Genomic DNA, 19604 nt, shown 5'->3' on the forward strand with positions numbered 1-19604 from the left:
CTGACCCTCCCTCTAACATGACCTGATCTACAGCTGACCCTCCCTCTAACATTACCTGATCTACAGCTGACCCTCCCTCTAACATTACCTGATCTACAGCTGACCCTCCCTCTAACATTACCTGATCTACAGCTGGCCTTCACTCTAACATTACCTGATCTACAGCTGGCACTCTCTCTAACATTACCTGATCTACAGCTGGCCCTCCCTCTAACATTACCTGATCTACAGCTGACCCTCCCTCTAACATTACCTGATCTACAGCTGGCCCTCCCTCTAACATTACCTTATCTACAGTTGGCCTTCACTCTAACATTAGCATGGGTGTCCCGATCTGCAGTCCTCATCATTACATGTACAGTATATTAGAACATCTCACAGGAGAGCAAGAGCAGTTTTCATCATAAACTTGTTTTAAGGGACTATAAACTGAAAGCTTGATTCATGGATTCCCCCTCCAGATTCCCCCTCAATCTATAATCTTCAGGAAGTAGATGCCCCATCCATCTATCCTCCCTTCAGGTAGTAGATTACCTGCCCATCTATCCTCTCTTCAGGGAGTAGATTCCCCTCCATCTATCCTCTCTTCAGATAGTAGATTCCACTCCATCTATCCTCTCTTCAGGTAGTAGATTCCATACCATCTTTCATCTCTTTAGGGAGTAGATCCCCCCCATCTATCATTTCTTCAGGTAGTAGATTCCCCCTCCATCTATCCTTCTTCGGGGAGTAAATTTCCCCTCCATCTATCCTCTCTTCAGTTAGCAGATTACCCCTCAATCTATCCTCTCTTCAGGGAGTACATTCCCCATCCATCTATCCTTTTTCAGGTAATAGATTTCCCCTAGCTATCCTCTCTTCAGGTTGTAGATTTCCCCTCCATCTATCCTCTCATCAGTGAGTATATCCACCTCCATCTATAATCTATTCAGAAAGTAGATTCCACCTCCATCTATCCTCTCTTCAGATAGTAGATTTCCCCTCAATCTATCCTCTCATCAGATAGTAGATTTCCCCTCAATCTAACCTCTCATCAGGTAGTAGATCCCCCCTCCATCTATCACTCTTCAGGTGGTAAGCCACCCCCTCCATATATCCTTTAATCAGGTAGTAGTTTACCACAACATCTAACATCTCTTCGGGGAATTGATTCCCCCTCCATCTATCCTTCTTCAGCTTTTAGATTCCCCCTCTATCTATCTTCTCTTCAGGAAGTAGATTCCCCCTCCATCTATGCTGTCTTCAGGTAGTTGATTCCCCCTCCATCTATCCTTTCTTCAGTAAACAGATTACCCCTCCTTCTATCCTCTCTCCATGGAGTAGATTTTTTAAGGAATTAGTTTTCCACCTCAAACAATCCACTCTTCAGATAGTAGATTTCCCCTCCATCTATCCTCTCTTCAGGGAATAGATTCCACCTCTATCTATCCTCTCTTCAGATAGTAGATTCCCCTCCATCTGTCATCTCTTAAGGGAGTAGATTCCCCCTCCATCTATCCTCTCTTCAGGGAGTAGATTCCCCCTCCATCTATCCTCTCTTCAGGGAGTAAAATCCCCTTCCATCTAACCTTTTTTAGGGAGTAGATTCCCCCTCCATCAATCCACTCTTTAGTTTGTAGATTTCCCCTCCATCAATCCTCTCTTCAGATAGTAGATTCCCCCTCTATCTATCCTCTCTTCAGATAGTAGATTCCCCCTCTATCTATCCTCTCTTCAGATAGTAGATTCCCCCTCTATCTATCCTCTCTTCAGATAGTAGATTCCCCTCCATCTATCATCTCTTCAGTAAACAGATTACCCCTCCTTCTATCCTCTCTCCATGGAGTAGATTTTTTACAGGTATTAGTTTTCCACCTCCATCAATCCACTCTTCAGATTGTAGATTTCCCCTCCATCTATCCTCTCTTCAGGGAGTAGATTCCCCCTCCATCTATGCTCTCTTCAGTTAGTAGATTCCCCCTCCATCTATCTTCTCATCAGGTAGTACAATCACTCTACATCTATCCTCTCATCAGGGAGTAGATTGCCCCTCCATCTATCCTCTCATCAGGGAGTAGATCCAACCTCCATCTTTCCTCTCTTCAGGTAGTAGCTTTCCCCTCAATCTATGATCTCTTCAGGGAGTAGATTCCCTCTCAATCTATCCTCTCTTCAGCGAGTAGATTGCCCCTCCATCTATCCTCTCATCAGGGAGTAGATCCAACCTCCATCTTTCCTCTCTTCAGGTAGTAGCTTTCCCCTCAATCTATGATCTCTTCAGGGAGTAGATTCCCTCTCAATCTATCCTCTCTTCAGCGAGTAGATTCCCCCTCCATCTATCCTCTCATCAGGTAGTATTTTCACCCTCCATCTATCCATTTTCAGGGAGTAGGTTTCCCCTCCCATCTATCCTCTCTTTGGTGAGTAGATTCCCCCTCCATCTGTCCTCTCATCAGGGAGTAGATTCCCCCTCCATCTGTCCTCTCATCAGGGAGTAGATTCCCCCTCCATCTGTCCTCTCATCAGGGAGTAGATTCCCCATCCATCTATCCTCTCATCAGGTAGTATTTTCACCCTCCATCTATCCTTTTTCAGCTAGTAGATTCCCCCTCCATCTGTCCTCTCATCAGGGAGTAGATTCCCCCTCCATCTGTCCTCTCATCAGGGAGTAGATTCCCCCTCCATCTGTCCTCTCATCAGGTAGTAGACTCCCCCTCCATATATCCTTTCATCAGGTAGTAGTTTACCCCACCATCTGTCATCTCTTCACCGGAATAGATTCCCCTCCATCTATCCTTCTTCAGCGTGTAGATGACCCCTCCATCTATCCTCTCTTCAGGGAACAAATTCCCCCTCCATCTATCCTTCTTCAGCGTGTAGAATCCCCATCTATCTATCCTCTCATCACGGAGTAGATACTCCCTCCAGCTATCCTCTCACCTCAGAGTAGATACCCCCTCCATCTCTCCTCTCTTCAGGGATAGATTACCTCTCAATCTATCCTTCTTCAGGCAGTAGATTCTCCCTCAATCAATTTTCTCTTCTGTGAGTAGATTCCCCCTCCATCTTTACTCTCATCAGGTTGTAGATTCCCCCTCCCTCTACCATTAAATCAGGGAGTAGATTCCCCCTCCATCTATTCTTGTTCAGATTGTAGATTCCACCTCAATGTGTCCCCTAGTCAGATAGTAGATTCCCCCTCCATCTATTCTTGTTCAGATTGTAGATTCCACCTCAATGTGTCCCCTAGTCAGATAGTAGATTCCCCCTCCATCTATTCTTGTTCAGATTGTAGATTCCACCTCAATGTGTCCCCTAGTCAGATAGAAGATTCCCCCTCCATCTATCTTCTCATCAGTTAGTAGATTCCCCCTCCATCTATCTTCTCATCAGATAGTAGATTCCCCTCCATCTATTCTTGTTCAGATTGTAGATTCCACCTCAATGTGTCCCCTAGTCAGATAGAAGATTCCCCCTCCATCTATCTTCTCATCAGTTAGTAGGTTTCCCCCTCCATCAATCCACTCTTCAGTTTGTAGATTCCCCCTCCATCTACCCTCTCTTCACAGAGTAGATTCCCCCTCCATCTATCCTCTCTTCAGTTAGTAGATTCCCCCTTCATCTATCCTCTCTTCACAGAGTAGATTTCCCCTCCATCTATCCTCTCTTCAGGGAGTTGAATCCCCTCCGTCTATCCTCTCTTCAGGGAACAAATTCCCCCTCCATCTATCCTTCTTCAGGCAGTAGATTGTCCCTCAATCAATCCTCTCTTCTGTGAGTAGATTCCCCCTCCATCTTTACTCTCATCAGGTAGTAGATTCCCCATCCATCTACCATTTCATCAGGTAGTAGATTCCCCCTCCATCTATCCTCTCATCAGAGAGTAGATTTCCCTTCCATCTATCCTTCTTCAGTTGGTTGTTTCCCCCTCCATCTATCCTTCTTCAGGTGGTTGTTTCCCCCTCCATCTATCCTCTCATCAGGGAGTAGATCCCCCCTCCATCTATCATTCTTCAGGTAGTAGACTCCCCCTCCATAAATCCTTTCATCAGGTAGTAGTTTACCCCACCATCTATCATCTCTTCAGGGAATAGATACCCCCCCCCCCCATCTATCCTTCTTCAGCGGGTAGATTCCCCCTCCATCTGTCCTCTCTTCACGGAGTATATTACCCCTCCATCTGTCCTCTCTTCAGGGAGTATATTCCCCCTCCATCTGTCCTCTCTTCAGGGAGTAGATAACCCATCCATCTATCCTCTCTTCAGGGAGTAGATTCCCCCTCCATCTGTCCTCTCTTCACGGAGTAGATAACCCATCCATCTATCCTCTCTTCAGGGAGTAGATTTCCCCTCCATCTATCCTCTCATCAGGGAGTAGATTCCCCATCCATCTATCCTCTCTTCATGGAGTAGATTTCCCCTCCATCTATCCTCTCATCAGGGAGTAGATTCCCCCTCCATCTGTCCTCTCTTCAGGGAGTAGATTCCCCCTCCATCTGTCCTCTCTTCACGGAGTAGATAACCCATCCATCTATCCTCTCATCAGGGAGTAGATTTCCCCTCCATCTATCCTCTCTTCAGGGAGTAGATTCCCCCTCCATCTGTCCTCTCTTCACGGAGTAGATAACCCATCCATCTATCCTCTCTTCAGGGAGTAGATTCCCCCTACATCTGTCCTCTCTTCATGGAGTAGAAAACCCATCCATCTATCCTCTCTTCAGGGAGTAGATTCCCCCTCCATCTGTCCTCTCATCAGGGAGTAGGTTTCCCCTCCATCTATCCTCTCTTCAGGGAGTAGGTTCCCCCTCCATCTATCCTCTCTTCAGGGATTAGGTTCCCCCTCCATCTATCCTCTCTTCAGGGATTAGGTTCCCCCTCCAACTATCCTCTCTTCAGGGATTAGGTTCCCCCTCCAACTATCCTCTCTTCAGGGATTAGGTTCCCCCTCCATCTATCCTCTCTTCAGGGATTAGGTTCCCCCTCCATCTATCCTCTCTTCAGGGATTAGGTTCCCCCTCCAACTATCCTCTCTTCAGGGAGTAGATTCCCCCTCCATCTATCCTCTCATCAGGGAGTAGGTTTCTCCTCCATCTATCCTCTCTTCAGGGATTAGGTTCCCCTCCATCTATCCTCTCATCAGGGAGTAGGTTCCCCCTCCATCTATCCTCTCTTCCGGGATTAGGTTCCCCCTCCATCTATCCTCTCTTCAGGGATTAGGTTCCCCCTCCATCTATCCTCTCTTCAGGGATTAGGTTCCCCTCCATCTATCCTCTCTTCATGGAGTAGATAACCCATCCATCTATCCTCTCTTCAGGGAGTAGGTTCCCCCTCCATCTATCCTCTCTTCAGGGATTAGGTTCCCCTCCATCTATCCTCTCTTCAGGGATTAGGTTCCCCCTCCATCTATCCTCTCTTCAGGGATTAGGTTCCCCTCCATCTATCCTCTCTTCAGGGAGTAGGTTCCCCCTCCATCTATCCTCTCATCAGGGAGTAGGTTCCCCTCCATCTATCCTCTCTTCAGGGAGTAGGTTTCCCCTCCATCTATCCTCTCTTCAGGGAGTAGGTTCCCCCTCCATCTATCCTCTCTTCAGGGATTAGGTTCCCCCTCCATCTATCCTCTCATCAGGGAGTAGGTTCCCCTCCATCTATCCTCTCTTCAGGGAGTAGGTTCCCCGTCCATCTATCCTCTCATCAGGGAGTAGATTCCCCCTCCATCTGTCCTCTCTTCATGGAGTAGATAACCCATCCATCTATCCTCTCTTCAGGGATTAGGTTCCCCCTCCATCTATCCTCTCTTCAGGGATTAGATTCCCCCTCCATCTATCCTCTCATCAGGGAGTAGGTTTCCCCTCCATCTATCCTCTCATCAGGGAGTAGGTTCCCCCTCCATCTATCCTCTCTTCAGGGATTAGGTTCCCCTCCATCTATCCTCTCTTCAGGGATTAGGTTCCCCCTCCATCTATCCTCTCTTCAGGGATTAGGTTCCCCTCCATCTATCCTCTCTTCGGGGATTAGGTTCCCCCTCCATCTATCCTCTCATCAGGGAGTAGGTTCCCCTCCATCTATCCTCTCTTCAGGGAGTAGGTTTCCCCTCCATCTATCCTCTCTTCAGGGAGTAGGTTCCCCCTCCATCTATCCTCTCTTCAGGGATTAGGTTCCCCCTCCATCTATCCTCTCATCAGGGAGTAGGTTCCCCTCCATCTATCCTCTCTTCAGGGAGTAGGTTCCCCGTCCATCTATCCTCTCATCAGGGAGTAGATTCCCCCTCCATCTGTCCTCTCTTCATGGAGTAGATAACCCATCCATCTATCCTCTCTTCAGGGATTAGGTTCCCCCTCCATCTATCCTCTCTTCAGGGATTAGATTCCCCCTCCATCTATCCTCTCATCAGGGAGTAGGTTCCCCCTCCATCTATCCTCTCATCAGGGAGTAGGTTTCCCCTCCATCTATCCTCTCTTCAGGGAGTAGGTTCCCCCTCCATCTATCCTCTCTTCAGGGATTAGGTTCCCCATCCATCTATCCTCTCATCAGGGAGTAGGTTCCCCTCCATCTATCCTCTCTTCAGGGAGTAGATTTCCCCTCCATCTGTCCTCTCTTCAGGGAGTAGATTTCCCCTCCATCTATCCTCTCTTCAGGGAGTAGGTTCCCCCTCCATCTATCCTCTCTTCAGGGATTAGGTTCCCCTCCATCTATCCTCTCTTCAGGGAGTAGATTTCCCCTCCATCTATCCTCTCTTCAGGGAGTAGGTTCCCCCTCCATCTATCCTCTCTTCAGGGAGTAGGTTCCCCCTCCATCTATCCTGTCTTCAGGGATTAGGTTCCCCTCCATCTATCCTCTCTTCAGGGAGTAGATTTCCCCTCCATCTATCCTCTCTTCAGGGAGTAGGTTCCCCTCCATCTATCCTCTCTTCAGGGAGTAGATTTCCCCTCCATCTATCCTCTCTTCAGGGAGTAGATTTCCCCTCCATCTATCCTCTCTTCAGGGAGTAGGTTCCCCTCCATCTATCCTCTCTTCAGGGAGTAGATTTCCCCTCCATCTGTCCTCTCTTCAGGGAGTAGGTTCCCCTCCATCTATCCTCTCTTCAGGGAGTAGGTTCCCCCTCCATCTATCCTCTCTTCAGGGAGTAGGTTCCCCCTCCATCTATCCTCTCATCAGGGAGTAGATAACCCATCCATCTATCCTCTCATGAGGAGGTGTGGTGCCCGACTAGACTCTGACTCCCTCTGGAATCTTCTCTCTGGGGTTGATGACATCAGACTAATCTTCGTGAGCCTCCATGGCTCTACTGTTTACTTCAGAATAAACAGTCCTTAGTTTCATGTGATTCTGTTAGCACACACCAGGTTTGTGTTAACACTAGTGTGAATTTGATTACATTACTCAGGAAGAGTTGTATCACTTCTAATCCTTCCTTAGACACTGAAAACACACACATACACACACAAATTCACCTCTCTCTTTCTCTCTGTCTCTCTCTCTGTGTCTCTCTCTCTGTCTCTCTCAATCTCTCTCTCTCTCTTTCACTCTCTCTTGTATATATGCGCACACACACACACACACACACACACACACACACACACACACACACACACACACACACACACACACACACACACACACACACACACACACACACACACACACACACACACACACACACACACACACACACACACACACACACACACACACACACACACACACACAAACTGTTCTGTAGTTCCTGTACTGTAATTTTAATTGACAGTGATGGTACATGGTTTAATAATACACCTATTAAAAAGCGTGAGCTGTACCATGTTTCAACTTGTATTAGCCAATGTCAGAATCCATTGCCGCATCATTGAGACACAGACAGGACCTCAGGATGAGTGCTGCAAATAGGACATCCCTGTTCCTCTCTATCAACCATAACCAGGCAGGATATTCCTCCAAGATTTGCTTTATGTTCTCCCCTCCTCTACCTCTGCCTCCTGTTAGCATGCTATGCCAGGTTTACAGTTGACTATCCCCCCACCCCACCCCAACATCCATGCTGCTCATCTTAACTGTGTCCTTCTCCTCATCCCCTCAACACTCCACCTGTAACCTCTAACGTCTAACCTCTAACCTTTAACCTCTATCCTCCTCTCATTTGAAACCTCACTGTAGTTGTTTGTAAGTCAACCTGCTCTGTTCTACCTGTGTCCATCAATTACTTTACTTTGGTTGAAAACTGTCTGTAAAAGTAGAATGCATTGTGTGTCTAGACTCTTTTTATTAAGTGACTGTGGTATGAGCATGTCATACCTTAATTAGAGCGTAAAGAAATAGTCTGTTCTTTAAGGACCTCCTTTCCCAAGAAATGTCCTGTGATACCGTAGTTTACTATTTCCTTATGAGACCTCACTGTACAAAATAGTCAAACTACATTCAGGTAAATTTGTGTGAGGCTCCGAGAATTTCAATATTGCCGTTTCCCGTCACTGTGGAAAGTTCTTCATCACTAGATATCAACCAATATGGCTGAAATATTGCTATTTATATTAGCCATGGTGATTCATTTATAGTGTCATAAAACTGAGTTGCAACGATAGGCTGATGCAAAATAGCCCATGATGTTGCTGCTGCTGGTGAATGGAGGGAGTGGGTGAGAGTGAGGCAAACTCATATGGGAGGAGCTGTAAAAATGTAATACATTTTTATTACGTTATTTATCACAGGCCCACTACCTATTTCCCCCTGGCCTGCTCCCTCATTCCCTCCACTCTCCCCTTGTTAAGCCACATCCTCCCCTCCTCACAGGAACATTTTTATGGGAAAGCAAAGAGGTTCAAAATCTGTTTTAGTTAATTTTTTTGTTGATCACAAAAAACAGAACTAACAATACATGTAATAACACAAGTTTAAAACATATTTTTTTGAATGTATTTGTTTTATAATTGAGGGCATTGAATGCAGAGCATGTTACAAGCCTGCAGGGACCCCTTACCTGCGCTTCTGCTTGTGTGAGTGCCTCTGTATAAAATGGTCTAGCAGAATAGACAGTGAGAGAATGAGCGGCCTCTGTGTAGCTGAGTGTTGATCTGATGGGCTTTCAGTCAGAAGAGACCCCTTGGATGAATGAGGCACTCCTACAATCAGAGTAGCAGATATGGGACAGCTTTTCTGTGCCGCCCTGTTTTGGGCGGACCTCCATTTTAGATCGACACTTCTGTTACAGTGATCCGTACCAGTGACATGTGTTACAGTAAACCAAGCCCAGCCATTCACAACGAGCAACACACAATGCTGCAGTAATTATAACAAATGTAATCATCTACATTTCTAGTGAATGCTGTACAAATTCCCAGTTAATGCAAGTCATCTAAATTTAGACATTTCTAGCACATTTCTAGTGAATGCTTTTCCCCCAGGCATCTTGTTTGATTAAGGATGGTGAAACAATAATGATTCCAGTAATAACTATGAATATTTACTAGCGTCAACTGGCTTTGTGTGTGTGTGTGTGTGTGTGTGTGTGTGTGTGTGTGTGTGTGTGTGTGTGTGTGTGTGTGTGTGTGTGTGTGTGTGTGTGTGTGTGTGTGTGTGTGTGTGTGTGTGTGTGTGTGTGTCCACAGAAGCGGAAGAGCTCTACCAGAAAAGAGTCCTGACAATCACGGGGATCTGTGTGGCTCTGCTGGTGGTGGGCATTGTGTGTGTGGTGGCCTACTGCAAAACCAAGTAAGTCAGCCCAGGACAGTATAGGTCCGGCCAGGGCTGGTGTGTTAGATAGACCCTAGCATAGACTGTTGACTCAGCTATAAGAGTGACTGGGGTATTCTCCTCCACAGGAGACAGAGGAAGAAGATGCACAATCACCTACAGCAGAACATGTGTGCAGATCACCCAAACCGGAACCTAGCGAACGGACCCAATCACCCAGGACCTGGCCCTGAGGAGATACCCATGGTAGATGTGAGTGGCACATATCCATTGATTCCCTTACTGACTTTTCTGTCATCGATTAATGAATGAATGGAAGGGTGAATGGGTTGTTTTCATCTGAGTTTCATAGGATACATTCTTTTACTTTCATTTAGTGGAGCATGAGTACTCTCTTGAAGGATAGCAATGTCACAGGTTAACTTCCAACAGTAACTAAACCTCTCCTTTCAGAACACACACATGGTCAATCAGTGGCGTTTCAAATATGTCAGGACAGATTTAGCAACAGTCTTTGTGATAGTATTGTGCGTAAAGTTCAACATGATGATGGGCAGTTACACAATTCCCCTCCATACCATCTCTCCAACACTTTCCTCTGTGTGTTTTAGTACATCTCTAAGAATGTGCCTGCAACGGAGCGAGTCATAGGGCATGTACCAGAGGACTCGTTCCCCGGCAGCCATGCGTCTTCCAGATCTCACAACTCCTCTACCCATGCCCATTCATCCACTCACAGGTAACCCCTCAACATCCCCCTCACTACACACATCACAGGTACATTTTTTGACACACAGAAAAATACACACTGAACTACACACCGGACCATATCCTGGTTGAACCCTATGTTTTGGTCCTCTCTTGTCTCAGACACGAGGAGCGGACATGGAGCCTGGAGCGGACTGACAGTGTCCTCTCAGACTCACCAGGCATGATGTCATCCTCTGTGGGGACCAGTAGGTGCAACAGTCCTGCGTGCATGGAGGCCAGGGCCAGGCGTGCCGCACACTGTGGCTCTACTGTGCCCCACCGGCCGGGCCTGCAGTACGAAGACTCGTTCGATTCGCTGGGGGACTCTCCACACAGCGACAGGTGGGAAGGGAACAGGCCCCTCTCTGTGGTTATGGCACTGGGGCATGTTCTAGTGCCCACCTTAGGAGGCCTTGTTTTACAGCTGGCTCTCTATCGGCCCCTGGAGGCCAGCGAGGGCACTTTGAAAGAGTCATGGGCAAATACTACTCTACCATAGCCAGACATGATGAGATAGCCCTACTGTAGGCAGTGGTGGAAAAATAACCCAACTGTCATACTTGAGTAAAAGTAAAAGATACAGCAATACAAAATTACTCAAGTAAAAGTGAAAGTCACCCAGTAAAATACTTTTACTTGAGTAAAAGTCTAAAAGTATTTGGTTTAAAAAATATACTTAAGTATCCAAAGTAAATGTAATTTCTAAAATATACTTAAGTATTAAAAGTAAAAGTAAAAGTATAAATAATTTCAAATTCCTAATAGTAAGCAAACCAGCCGGAACGATTCTCTTGTTTTTTTAATTTACGGATAGCCAGGTTTACACTCCAGCACTCAGACATAATTTACAATTCAAGCATTTGCGTTTAGTAAATCCACCAGATCAGAGGCACTAGCGATGACAAGGGATTTTCTCTTTAAGAGTGTGAATTGGACAATTTTCCTGTCATGCTTAGCATTCAAATTGTAACTAGTACTTTTGGGTGTCAGGGAAAATGTATGGAGTAGAAAGTACATTATTTTCTTTAGGGAACGTAGTGAAGGAAAAGGAAAAGTTGTCAAAAATAGTAAATAGTAAAGTAAAGTACAGATACCACAAAAAACGACTTAAAAGTAGTACTTTAAAGTATTTTTACTTAAGTGTTTTACACCACTAACTGTAGAACAGGCAGGTCTTAAAATGTATATTGATCTTGTGTCATGTTCTGATAAAAGAAGGATAATGTAGGTATATACAAGTTAAGTTATATATCCAGTTGCTGTATTAAGGTTAAGAGTATTTTGAGGATAAAATCCGTCAGGAGAGAGCCCACAGGCAGCTGTATTTCTCAAGTGAAGAATCTGCTGTGTCAAGCTTACTGTACTGTACTGTACTGTACTCCCCTAAATCTGCAGCTAAACAGGAGGGTGGATACCGTAAGGACTTCATTAAGACAAGGAGAGTAGAACAAAAGAGCTGATCTCTGGGGTGGAGCTCTAGCTAGCAGATCTCTTGTGTGGCTGTGGTTGTCAACTCTACTGTGATCTTCGCCCTGGGTTGCTGTATGCCTAAAGATTGAGCACAGATGTTATTGTAGGGACACATCTTCATCTTCACCGGAGGTTTAGAGAAGTGTACATAACTTATATTTAGTCATTTTAGCTGGAAACCAATGACCACAAACATTTCTCATTTTAAGATGCACCATGCTGAAATGGCCATTTCCTGGTATGCAAAAATTCTAATAGTTCACTTAATTTCAGTTTATGTGACATAACAATCAAGTATAGTGTAGTAAAGAATCATTGTACCATCTAAACCACTGTGCAATATATTTTCCATCACCAAAAATATTGTATTTTCAGCTGTTTGAAACTGGTGTACAAAACCCGAAAGTTAAAGATTCAAGTACGGGAAGCATAGAAATGACGTACATAGAACCGATTTACCGCTTCTTAGATTTGCTATAATTGTATTTCTATATGAATTTGGTCAGGTAGCCCAAAAAGGTACATATTGCAGATTTAAGATTTTTGTTTTAGAGTGTTTGAGTTAGTGAGAGTGAGCTCATCTATAAATGGCTACAGTAGGCTATAATGAACATTTGACTGAACAGTAGTGCCAGGCAGCATCGCAGTGCTTAACTTAACAGGATTACAGTGGAACAGTGATTCACTTTATTTTAGATTTGCCTTTGGATCTTTCAGATGCTTTTTCCTAAAGGGGGTACTATGTTTTTCCCTAGTGCCATAGAACATATGAAGGTAGAGGGACTGTACTGTAAACATAAAACAGCACCTCAAAACTCAACACACACACTTATGTTTTCCCTAGATATAGCCATCTGTAAGGCTAAAGGTCACATTAACCATTAAACACATCCAATAACATAACAAAGATGTAGAAAACTGACTGAATGCAAGCAGGATTTCACAAACACAATCCACCCACAACTGACAAACCTGCACACTAACTCAATAATGTCTCTTACTGCTGTTTGTGGATGGTGGGTCCCTGTCCCACATCATTCTGTTAGACATGACATCTAACTGGGCTGCTGCTGTTTGGCCTGGTCCTCTCTCTCCCTGTCCTTCTCCTCCCCGCTCCCCGCTCCCCACCCTACCTTCACCCTCACTACAGGTATGTGTCAGCCCTGACAACGCCGGCCCGCCTCTCTCCAGTGGACTTCTTTTACTCGCTGCCCCCGCAGGTGCCTACCTTCCAGATCACCTCCCCCAACACCAGCCAGGCCATGTCCCTGCCGCCCGCCGCCCACACCCCCTACCCTCTGGAGGACGACCAGCCTCTGCTGCGGCGCTACCAGGTGCCCCTGCACGACGTTCAGCGCCAGGAGCCCTACCGGCAGCAGCGCCGCACCTACCTGAACGACAGCACGGGCAGCCTGGCCTCTAGTCCCTACAGGCTGGCTGAGGAAGAAGACTACGAGACCACACAGGAGTACCTCTCCTCCCGTGAACAACCAAAGAAAAGTGGGACCAGCAGCGGTGGTGTTGGGGGTCGGCGCTTGCGGAGGTCCAGACTGAACGGCTACGTAGCACCGAGAGGATACGAGGCGTCACGGGACTACGGCTCTCGCAGCTGCCTGACGGACAGCGAGTCGGAGGAGGAGGGCGAGAGCACGCCCTTCCTCAGTATGCAGAATATGAACGCGGAGCCCTCCACCATCTGCAGGCCGGCCAACAGTCGGACTTCTCAGTCACACTCTTCGGGGCGGCACGGTGCACGCGGGACTGTACAGACCAGACAGACGCACTCACGGTCCAAACCGGACAATGTACCCCATTAAAGAAAGAAGATGAGCTACCAACGAAAATCAATATAGTATAAACCTGCACCTATACAAAATATTTTTATTTTATATAACTGACAGATATTCTAAACAAATGAAATATTTATTTTCATTTTTAGCAAAAGTTGTCTACTAGTTAACAGCAAAGACTTTTTTATAGGGAAAACTCTATTTATATGTACATTTTGATTTACAGTATAAAAAGACGTGCCAATTTTTTCACAACTTCAAAAATTGAGTAATATTGTGGTGCCTTTTGCTGTATGCCGATGGCAGAGGGCCAGTGGAAGTTTTTGTAGCCTTTCTTATATGGACATCATTTTTATACACGTTTCCTCTTGTTTTCTTTTTTGGGCTTTGTTTTTTTTCTTTTCAGGCTGCGTTCTTCTGGGAGTCTAGCCCCATTTGAACATTACCGTTCCCCTTCAACCTCATGCAATATAAACCACTTAATCATAAGGTGTATGTTTACATGAATATAATTCACCTATAGGGTTTATCATTTTGGGACTCTCCAGTAGAACATCTGATCAATGCAACACAGGTCCTTGCTCTCTGAGTGGGGAGGAGTGTTTGTGTGTGCGTAAGTGCGTGTGCTCGCGTGTTTGTGTGCGTATGTGTGTGTGTGGGGGGGGGGATTTTGTGTACAGCTGTGCTTGTGTGTGTGTGTGAGTGTTAGATGTCCTAATGTGTTGTTGTACCAACCAACTGGTTGCTCTATTGGACTCCAAAGCAACTGTATCAGTAGAGGAAAGCTGCAGGTGCACAGTGAAGATCAGCCTGGGTTCCGGGATTGTGCTGCAGTTGGGTAGAGAGTTATTTTGGGTAAAGAGTTATTTTGGGTAAAGAGTTCTGTTGGGTAGAGAGTTCTGTTTGGTAGAGAGTTCTGTTGGGTAGAGAGTTCTGCATGTCATTGCTTGATGTGTGTTTACAGCTGCCCCGCCTTTGTTTCCTGGCCCCCTCCATGTACCAACAGGGTAACGGTTTGTCTCCTGGCCCCCTCCTTCTACCAACAGGGTAAGGTTTGTCTCCTGGCTCCTTACTGGTCCCACCAGGGTAAGGTTTGTCTCCTGGCCCCCTCCTTCTACCAACAGGGTAAGGTTTGTCTCCTGGCTCCTTACTGGTCCCACCAGGGTAAGGTTTGTCTCCTGGTCCCCTCCTTCTACCAACAGGGTAAGGTTTGTCTCCTGGCTCCTTACTGGTCCCACCAGGGTAAGGTTTGTCTCATGGCCCCCTCCTTCTACCAACAGGGTAAGGTTTGTCTCATGGTAGCCTCCAACATCCTGGCTATCTGTGATTCTGAAGAAGAAATGTCGTTGGCCAGTGTCTCAGTTGGTCTGGAGATATCCCTGCCATCAGTGATAGTGGCTCAATACAAAGAGACAAAACTAAAAGCAAGAACATCCCATAAATGTATCTCTTTCTCCCATCACCCATGCCTCCTCCTCTTCATCATCCTCCTCACCTGTCCATTGTGTACCTGTGGCCAAAGTAAAGGTCCGCATAGCATCTCAGGACTTCCACCCACCCCTCTGCCCCCTCTTCCCCTCTCTCTCTCTCCCTCTCCCTCCACCAACATATTTCCCTAAGACTAAGGTCCCCCCAAGGACATAAACAACACGCAACATGCTATGCCTCTGAATCTCAGTGGAGAACAGAACAGAATAGAACAGAATAGAACAGAATAGAATAGAGTAGAGCAGAACATACTAAACCAATACAAGAGAAATAGCTGTGAAACTTTGGAGGATCATAAAATGCCAAAATATGCAAACTTTCTATTTTGCTCTGTTTGATGACGTCATTTTCTAAGAGGTGACTGTAGTGTGTTGTGTGAAACCTATGTAATGCCTATTGTGCAGAAGAAGTAACATGATATCAATACATATTTATATCCATTCTTATTTTTCATGCAGTTATGCAGCGCTTGCTCAAATTGTCAATTTTCCTCATTCACAGATTCATGTCCATTGACTGATTGTGTTCATGAATTCTTATCTCACCGAGTCCAGACCAAGCAGACAACACGCAAGTCTACAGTAATGACTAATCACTTTAAAGGGTCTCATTCACTAATGTTGAGTGCTGCTCAGTCTTGTGGATAAGGATAATAATGTTGTTTGTTATGAAGTATGTCACTAACAGGTTTGGAAGTTAATTTCATACCTGTCAAAAATTTTGGAGTAAATGGTTCTGACAATGCATTTGAAATGATCGTTGATAATCCTGCAAAACTGGTTATGTACATTCTAAAATATAACCAAAAAACTGAAATGACTGTACCAGGACAAAATCATCAGATGAGTCTAGATCAAAAGTAAACTGATAAGTAGGATTTAAAACACAACTGTTAACGGCTGTAAGATGAAGGCACATTGATAAAGACACGTAGACATCTCACAAATGGATTTTCTCTCCTTTCGGTTTCTTACACTCTGAGTGTAATTTTGTATGTTTGAAAAATGCAAAAGAAGACAGTAGTTCTAGTTTAAATGTGATATTTCCCCAACCTTGCCCCCCTCCTCACCCAATAGAAGTGCTGCCAGGTTCGTCCTGTCAGTTTCTCATGTTTTTATTTTTCTTCCCTCGCTTGAAATGTTTCAACACCTCTCCTCTGCATGTACTTGTGGTCAAGGTATATGGGTGCATGGTAAAAAGCAGCAGTCATTTTTTTTTCAGTCAGTGGAAGTGTATTTCATTTAACATTCAGCAATAAAAATACCCCCCCCATCTCCATTCTAGGAATATGCTAGAAAAAAAGTACAAATGCGAGATTGTCATAGATTGTAAAATAAAATTTAAAAAATAATCCACAAAATATATCTTTATTCATATCATTTTAACATAAAGTGGTCATCTCTGTGCAGGACTTTGGTGTGTGTTTTTTAGATATCCTTAGCCATTGGGCTGAGGTACTGTATGGCTGGTTTCTATAACCTTTCTGCTTGTGGCTTTTGTTTCCAGTATCTGAAGTGTGTGGTTCCTGTAAAACAATGCCTTCAGAAAGTATTCACACCCCTTGACTTATTACACATTTTGTTGTGTTACAGCCTGATTTTTTTAAACAATAATAATCTCACCCATCTACACACAATACAAAGTGAAAACCTGAATGTAGAAATGTTAGATAATTTATTTTAAATAAATATCTCATTTACATAAGTATTCACACCCCTGAGTCAATACATGTTAAAATCATCTTTGGCAGTGATTACAACTGTGAATCTTTCTGAGTAAGTCTCTAAGAGCTTTGCACACCTGGATTGTACAATATTTGCACATTATTCTTTATAAAATTCTTCAACCTCAAATTGGTTGTTGATTATTGCTATACAGCCATTTTCAAGCCTTATCATAGATTTTCAAGACTATTTAAATCAAAACTGTAACTAGGCCACTCAGGAACATTCAATGTTGTCTTGGTAAGAAACTCCAGTGTATATTTGGCCTTGTGTTTTAGCTTATTGTCCTGCTGAAAGGTGAATTTGTCTCCCAGTGTCTGTAGGAAAGTAGACTGAAACAGCTTTTCCGATATGATTTTGCCTGTTTGACGTTTATTTTTATCCTAAAAAACTCCCTAAGGTTTGCCGATGACAAGCACACCCGTAACATGATGCAGCCACCACCATGCTTGAAAATATGACGCATGGTACTCAATGATGTGTTGTGTTGGATTTGGCCCAAAGATAAAGCTTTGTTTTCAGGGCATAAAGTCAGTTTCTTTGCCAAATATTTTGCAGTTTAACTTGAATGCCTTATTGCAAACAGGATGCATGCTTGGAATATTTTTTATTCTCTACAGGATTCCTTCTTTTCATTCTGTAATTTAGGTGAATATTGTTGAGTAACTACAATGTTGTTGATCCATCCTCAGTTTTCTCCTATCACAGACATTCAACTCTGTAACTGTTTTAAAGTCATCATTGGCTTCATAGTGAAATCCCTGAGCTATTTTCTTCCTGTCCGGCAACTAAGTTAGGAAGGACGCCTGTATCTTTGTGGATCTTTGTAGTGACTGGGTATATCGGTAGTGTTTAAGGTTAAGTTTAGGCATTAACTTCGAATTTTTAAGGTAAGGGTTAAGGTTTGGGATAGGCTTAAAACAAACATCTTAAAAACAACTTTCTATCGCTGGATTTGAACTTGCAACCTTTGGAATCAGATGCTTATGCCCGTCTGCCATCCCTGTCCACAATTTCCTAGCAAAACCAAAACCTACTTGAAGATAACATCGCTCACTGTTGCCCCTAGTGCCCGGTTTCCAAGTCATCTCCTGACATCCTCCCGACATGGATGGACGTCGAATTCTGACTTGTATCACAGGTGACCTGACTGACTTATTACCTGACTTGTTAAGCACATTTTTTCTCCTGAACTCATTTAGGCTTGCCATAACAAAGGGGTTGAATACTTATTGTCTCAATACATTTCAGCTTTACAAAAATTTATAAAAACATAAAACCACCTTCACATTATTTGTTATTGTGACACAAAATCTCTATTTAATCCATTTTAAATTCAGGCTGTAACACAACAAAATGTGGAAAAAGTCACATTAAAAAATACTATGGTATACTATGGTATAAATACTTTAGTTTACACTGTAGAATTGTTTAATACTGTATTTACTGTAGTATTTACAGTTAACTATAGTATAAATACTGTAGTAAAATAAAACTGTGGTATATACTACAGTAATTCATGTAGTGTTTTTGCGGATTGTAGTATAGTGCAGTATTTACTGTACTGTTTTTGTTTTATTACCATTGACATAGAAGTGGAGGCCATAACCTGTAGGTCTGAACAGATAGTTCAGAGCTTCTCTTTTCACCGGCCAGTTTATTAGGTACACTCAACTAGTACCGGGTCGGAACCCCCTTTGCCTCCAGAACAGGGCATGAATTCTACAAGTTGGAAATGTTCCACAGGGATGTTGGTCCATGCTGACATGATGGCATCACACAGTTGCTGCAGATTGGACGGCGGTACACCACCTCCACCAGCCTGTACTGTTGACAACAGGTCCGTGGACTCATGCTGTTCACACCAAATCCTGACTCGACCATCAGCATGACGCAACAGGAACCGGGATTCAATTGTCTCAATTATACCATGACCACCTCAATTGTCCAGTGTTGGTGATCTTGTGCCCACTGAAGCCGCTTCTTCTTGTTTTTAGCTGATAGGAGTGGAACCCGGTGTGGTCGTCTGCTGAAATAGCCCATCCGTGACAGGGGTCGACTAGTTGTGTATTCTGAGATGCCATTCTGCACACCACTGTTCTACTGCACCGCTATTTGTCTGTTTGTGGCCCAAATGTTAGCTTGCATGATTTTTACCATTCTCCTTCGACCACTCATCAATGAACTGTTTTTGCCTACAGGACTGTCACTGACTGTTTGTTTTTTGTTTGTCGCACCAATCTCGAGGAAACCATAGACACTGTCGGAAGTGAAAAGCCCAGGAGGGTGGCCATTTCTGAGATACTGGATCCGGCATATCAGGCACCGACGATCACACTCGTTTTGCCCATTCTAACATTCAATCGCAGTAACTGAATGCCTCGATTCCTGTCTGTCTGATTTATATAGCAAGCCACGTGACTGTTGGAGCGATGCATTTTTGTGAATGAGTGTAGTGTACCTAATAAAGTGATTGTTTAACCTGTAGGGAACACAGTATATGGGCTATACTTGGTATGTAGGTTTCTCACTTATAGGTGGCACAAATTGGGATATTGGGGAGGGGAATGGGCAGGGTATGTGCAAATTGCATTCTGCAGTATTTACTATAGTTAAAAAGCAGTGTTTTTGCAGACCGTAGTGTTTTTGCGGACTGTAGTGTTTTTGTGGACTGTAGTGTTTTTGTGAACCTTACTGTAGTATTTACTATAGTATTCTAC

General features: G+C 44.4%; 1 protein-coding gene across 5 annotated transcripts in view; it reads left to right on the forward strand.

Annotated features, from left to right (window-relative positions):
- nrg2a (neuregulin 2a) overlaps window positions 1-19376 on the forward strand; it is a 239229-nt gene extending 219853 nt beyond the window's left edge. For all 5 annotated transcript variants that reach the window (XM_071364586.1, XM_071364585.1, XM_071364587.1 and 2 more), the window contains 5 exons: window positions 9578-9680; window positions 9791-9914; window positions 10274-10401; window positions 10533-10754; window positions 13033-19376. In XM_071364586.1, the coding sequence (XP_071220687.1) occupies window positions 9578-9680; window positions 9791-9914; window positions 10274-10401; window positions 10533-10754; window positions 13033-13699 (1244 nt within the window). In that variant the 3' untranslated portion in view covers window positions 13700-19376. The remainder of the gene's footprint in view (window positions 1-9577; window positions 9681-9790; window positions 9915-10273; window positions 10402-10532; window positions 10755-13032) is intronic.
- The last annotated feature ends 228 nt before the right edge of the window (window positions 19377-19604 follow it).

Source organism: Salvelinus alpinus, chromosome 24 (genome assembly GCF_045679555.1).
Source record: "Salvelinus alpinus chromosome 24, SLU_Salpinus.1, whole genome shotgun sequence".
Classification (NCBI taxonomy): Eukaryota; Metazoa; Chordata; class Actinopteri; order Salmoniformes; family Salmonidae; genus Salvelinus; species Salvelinus alpinus.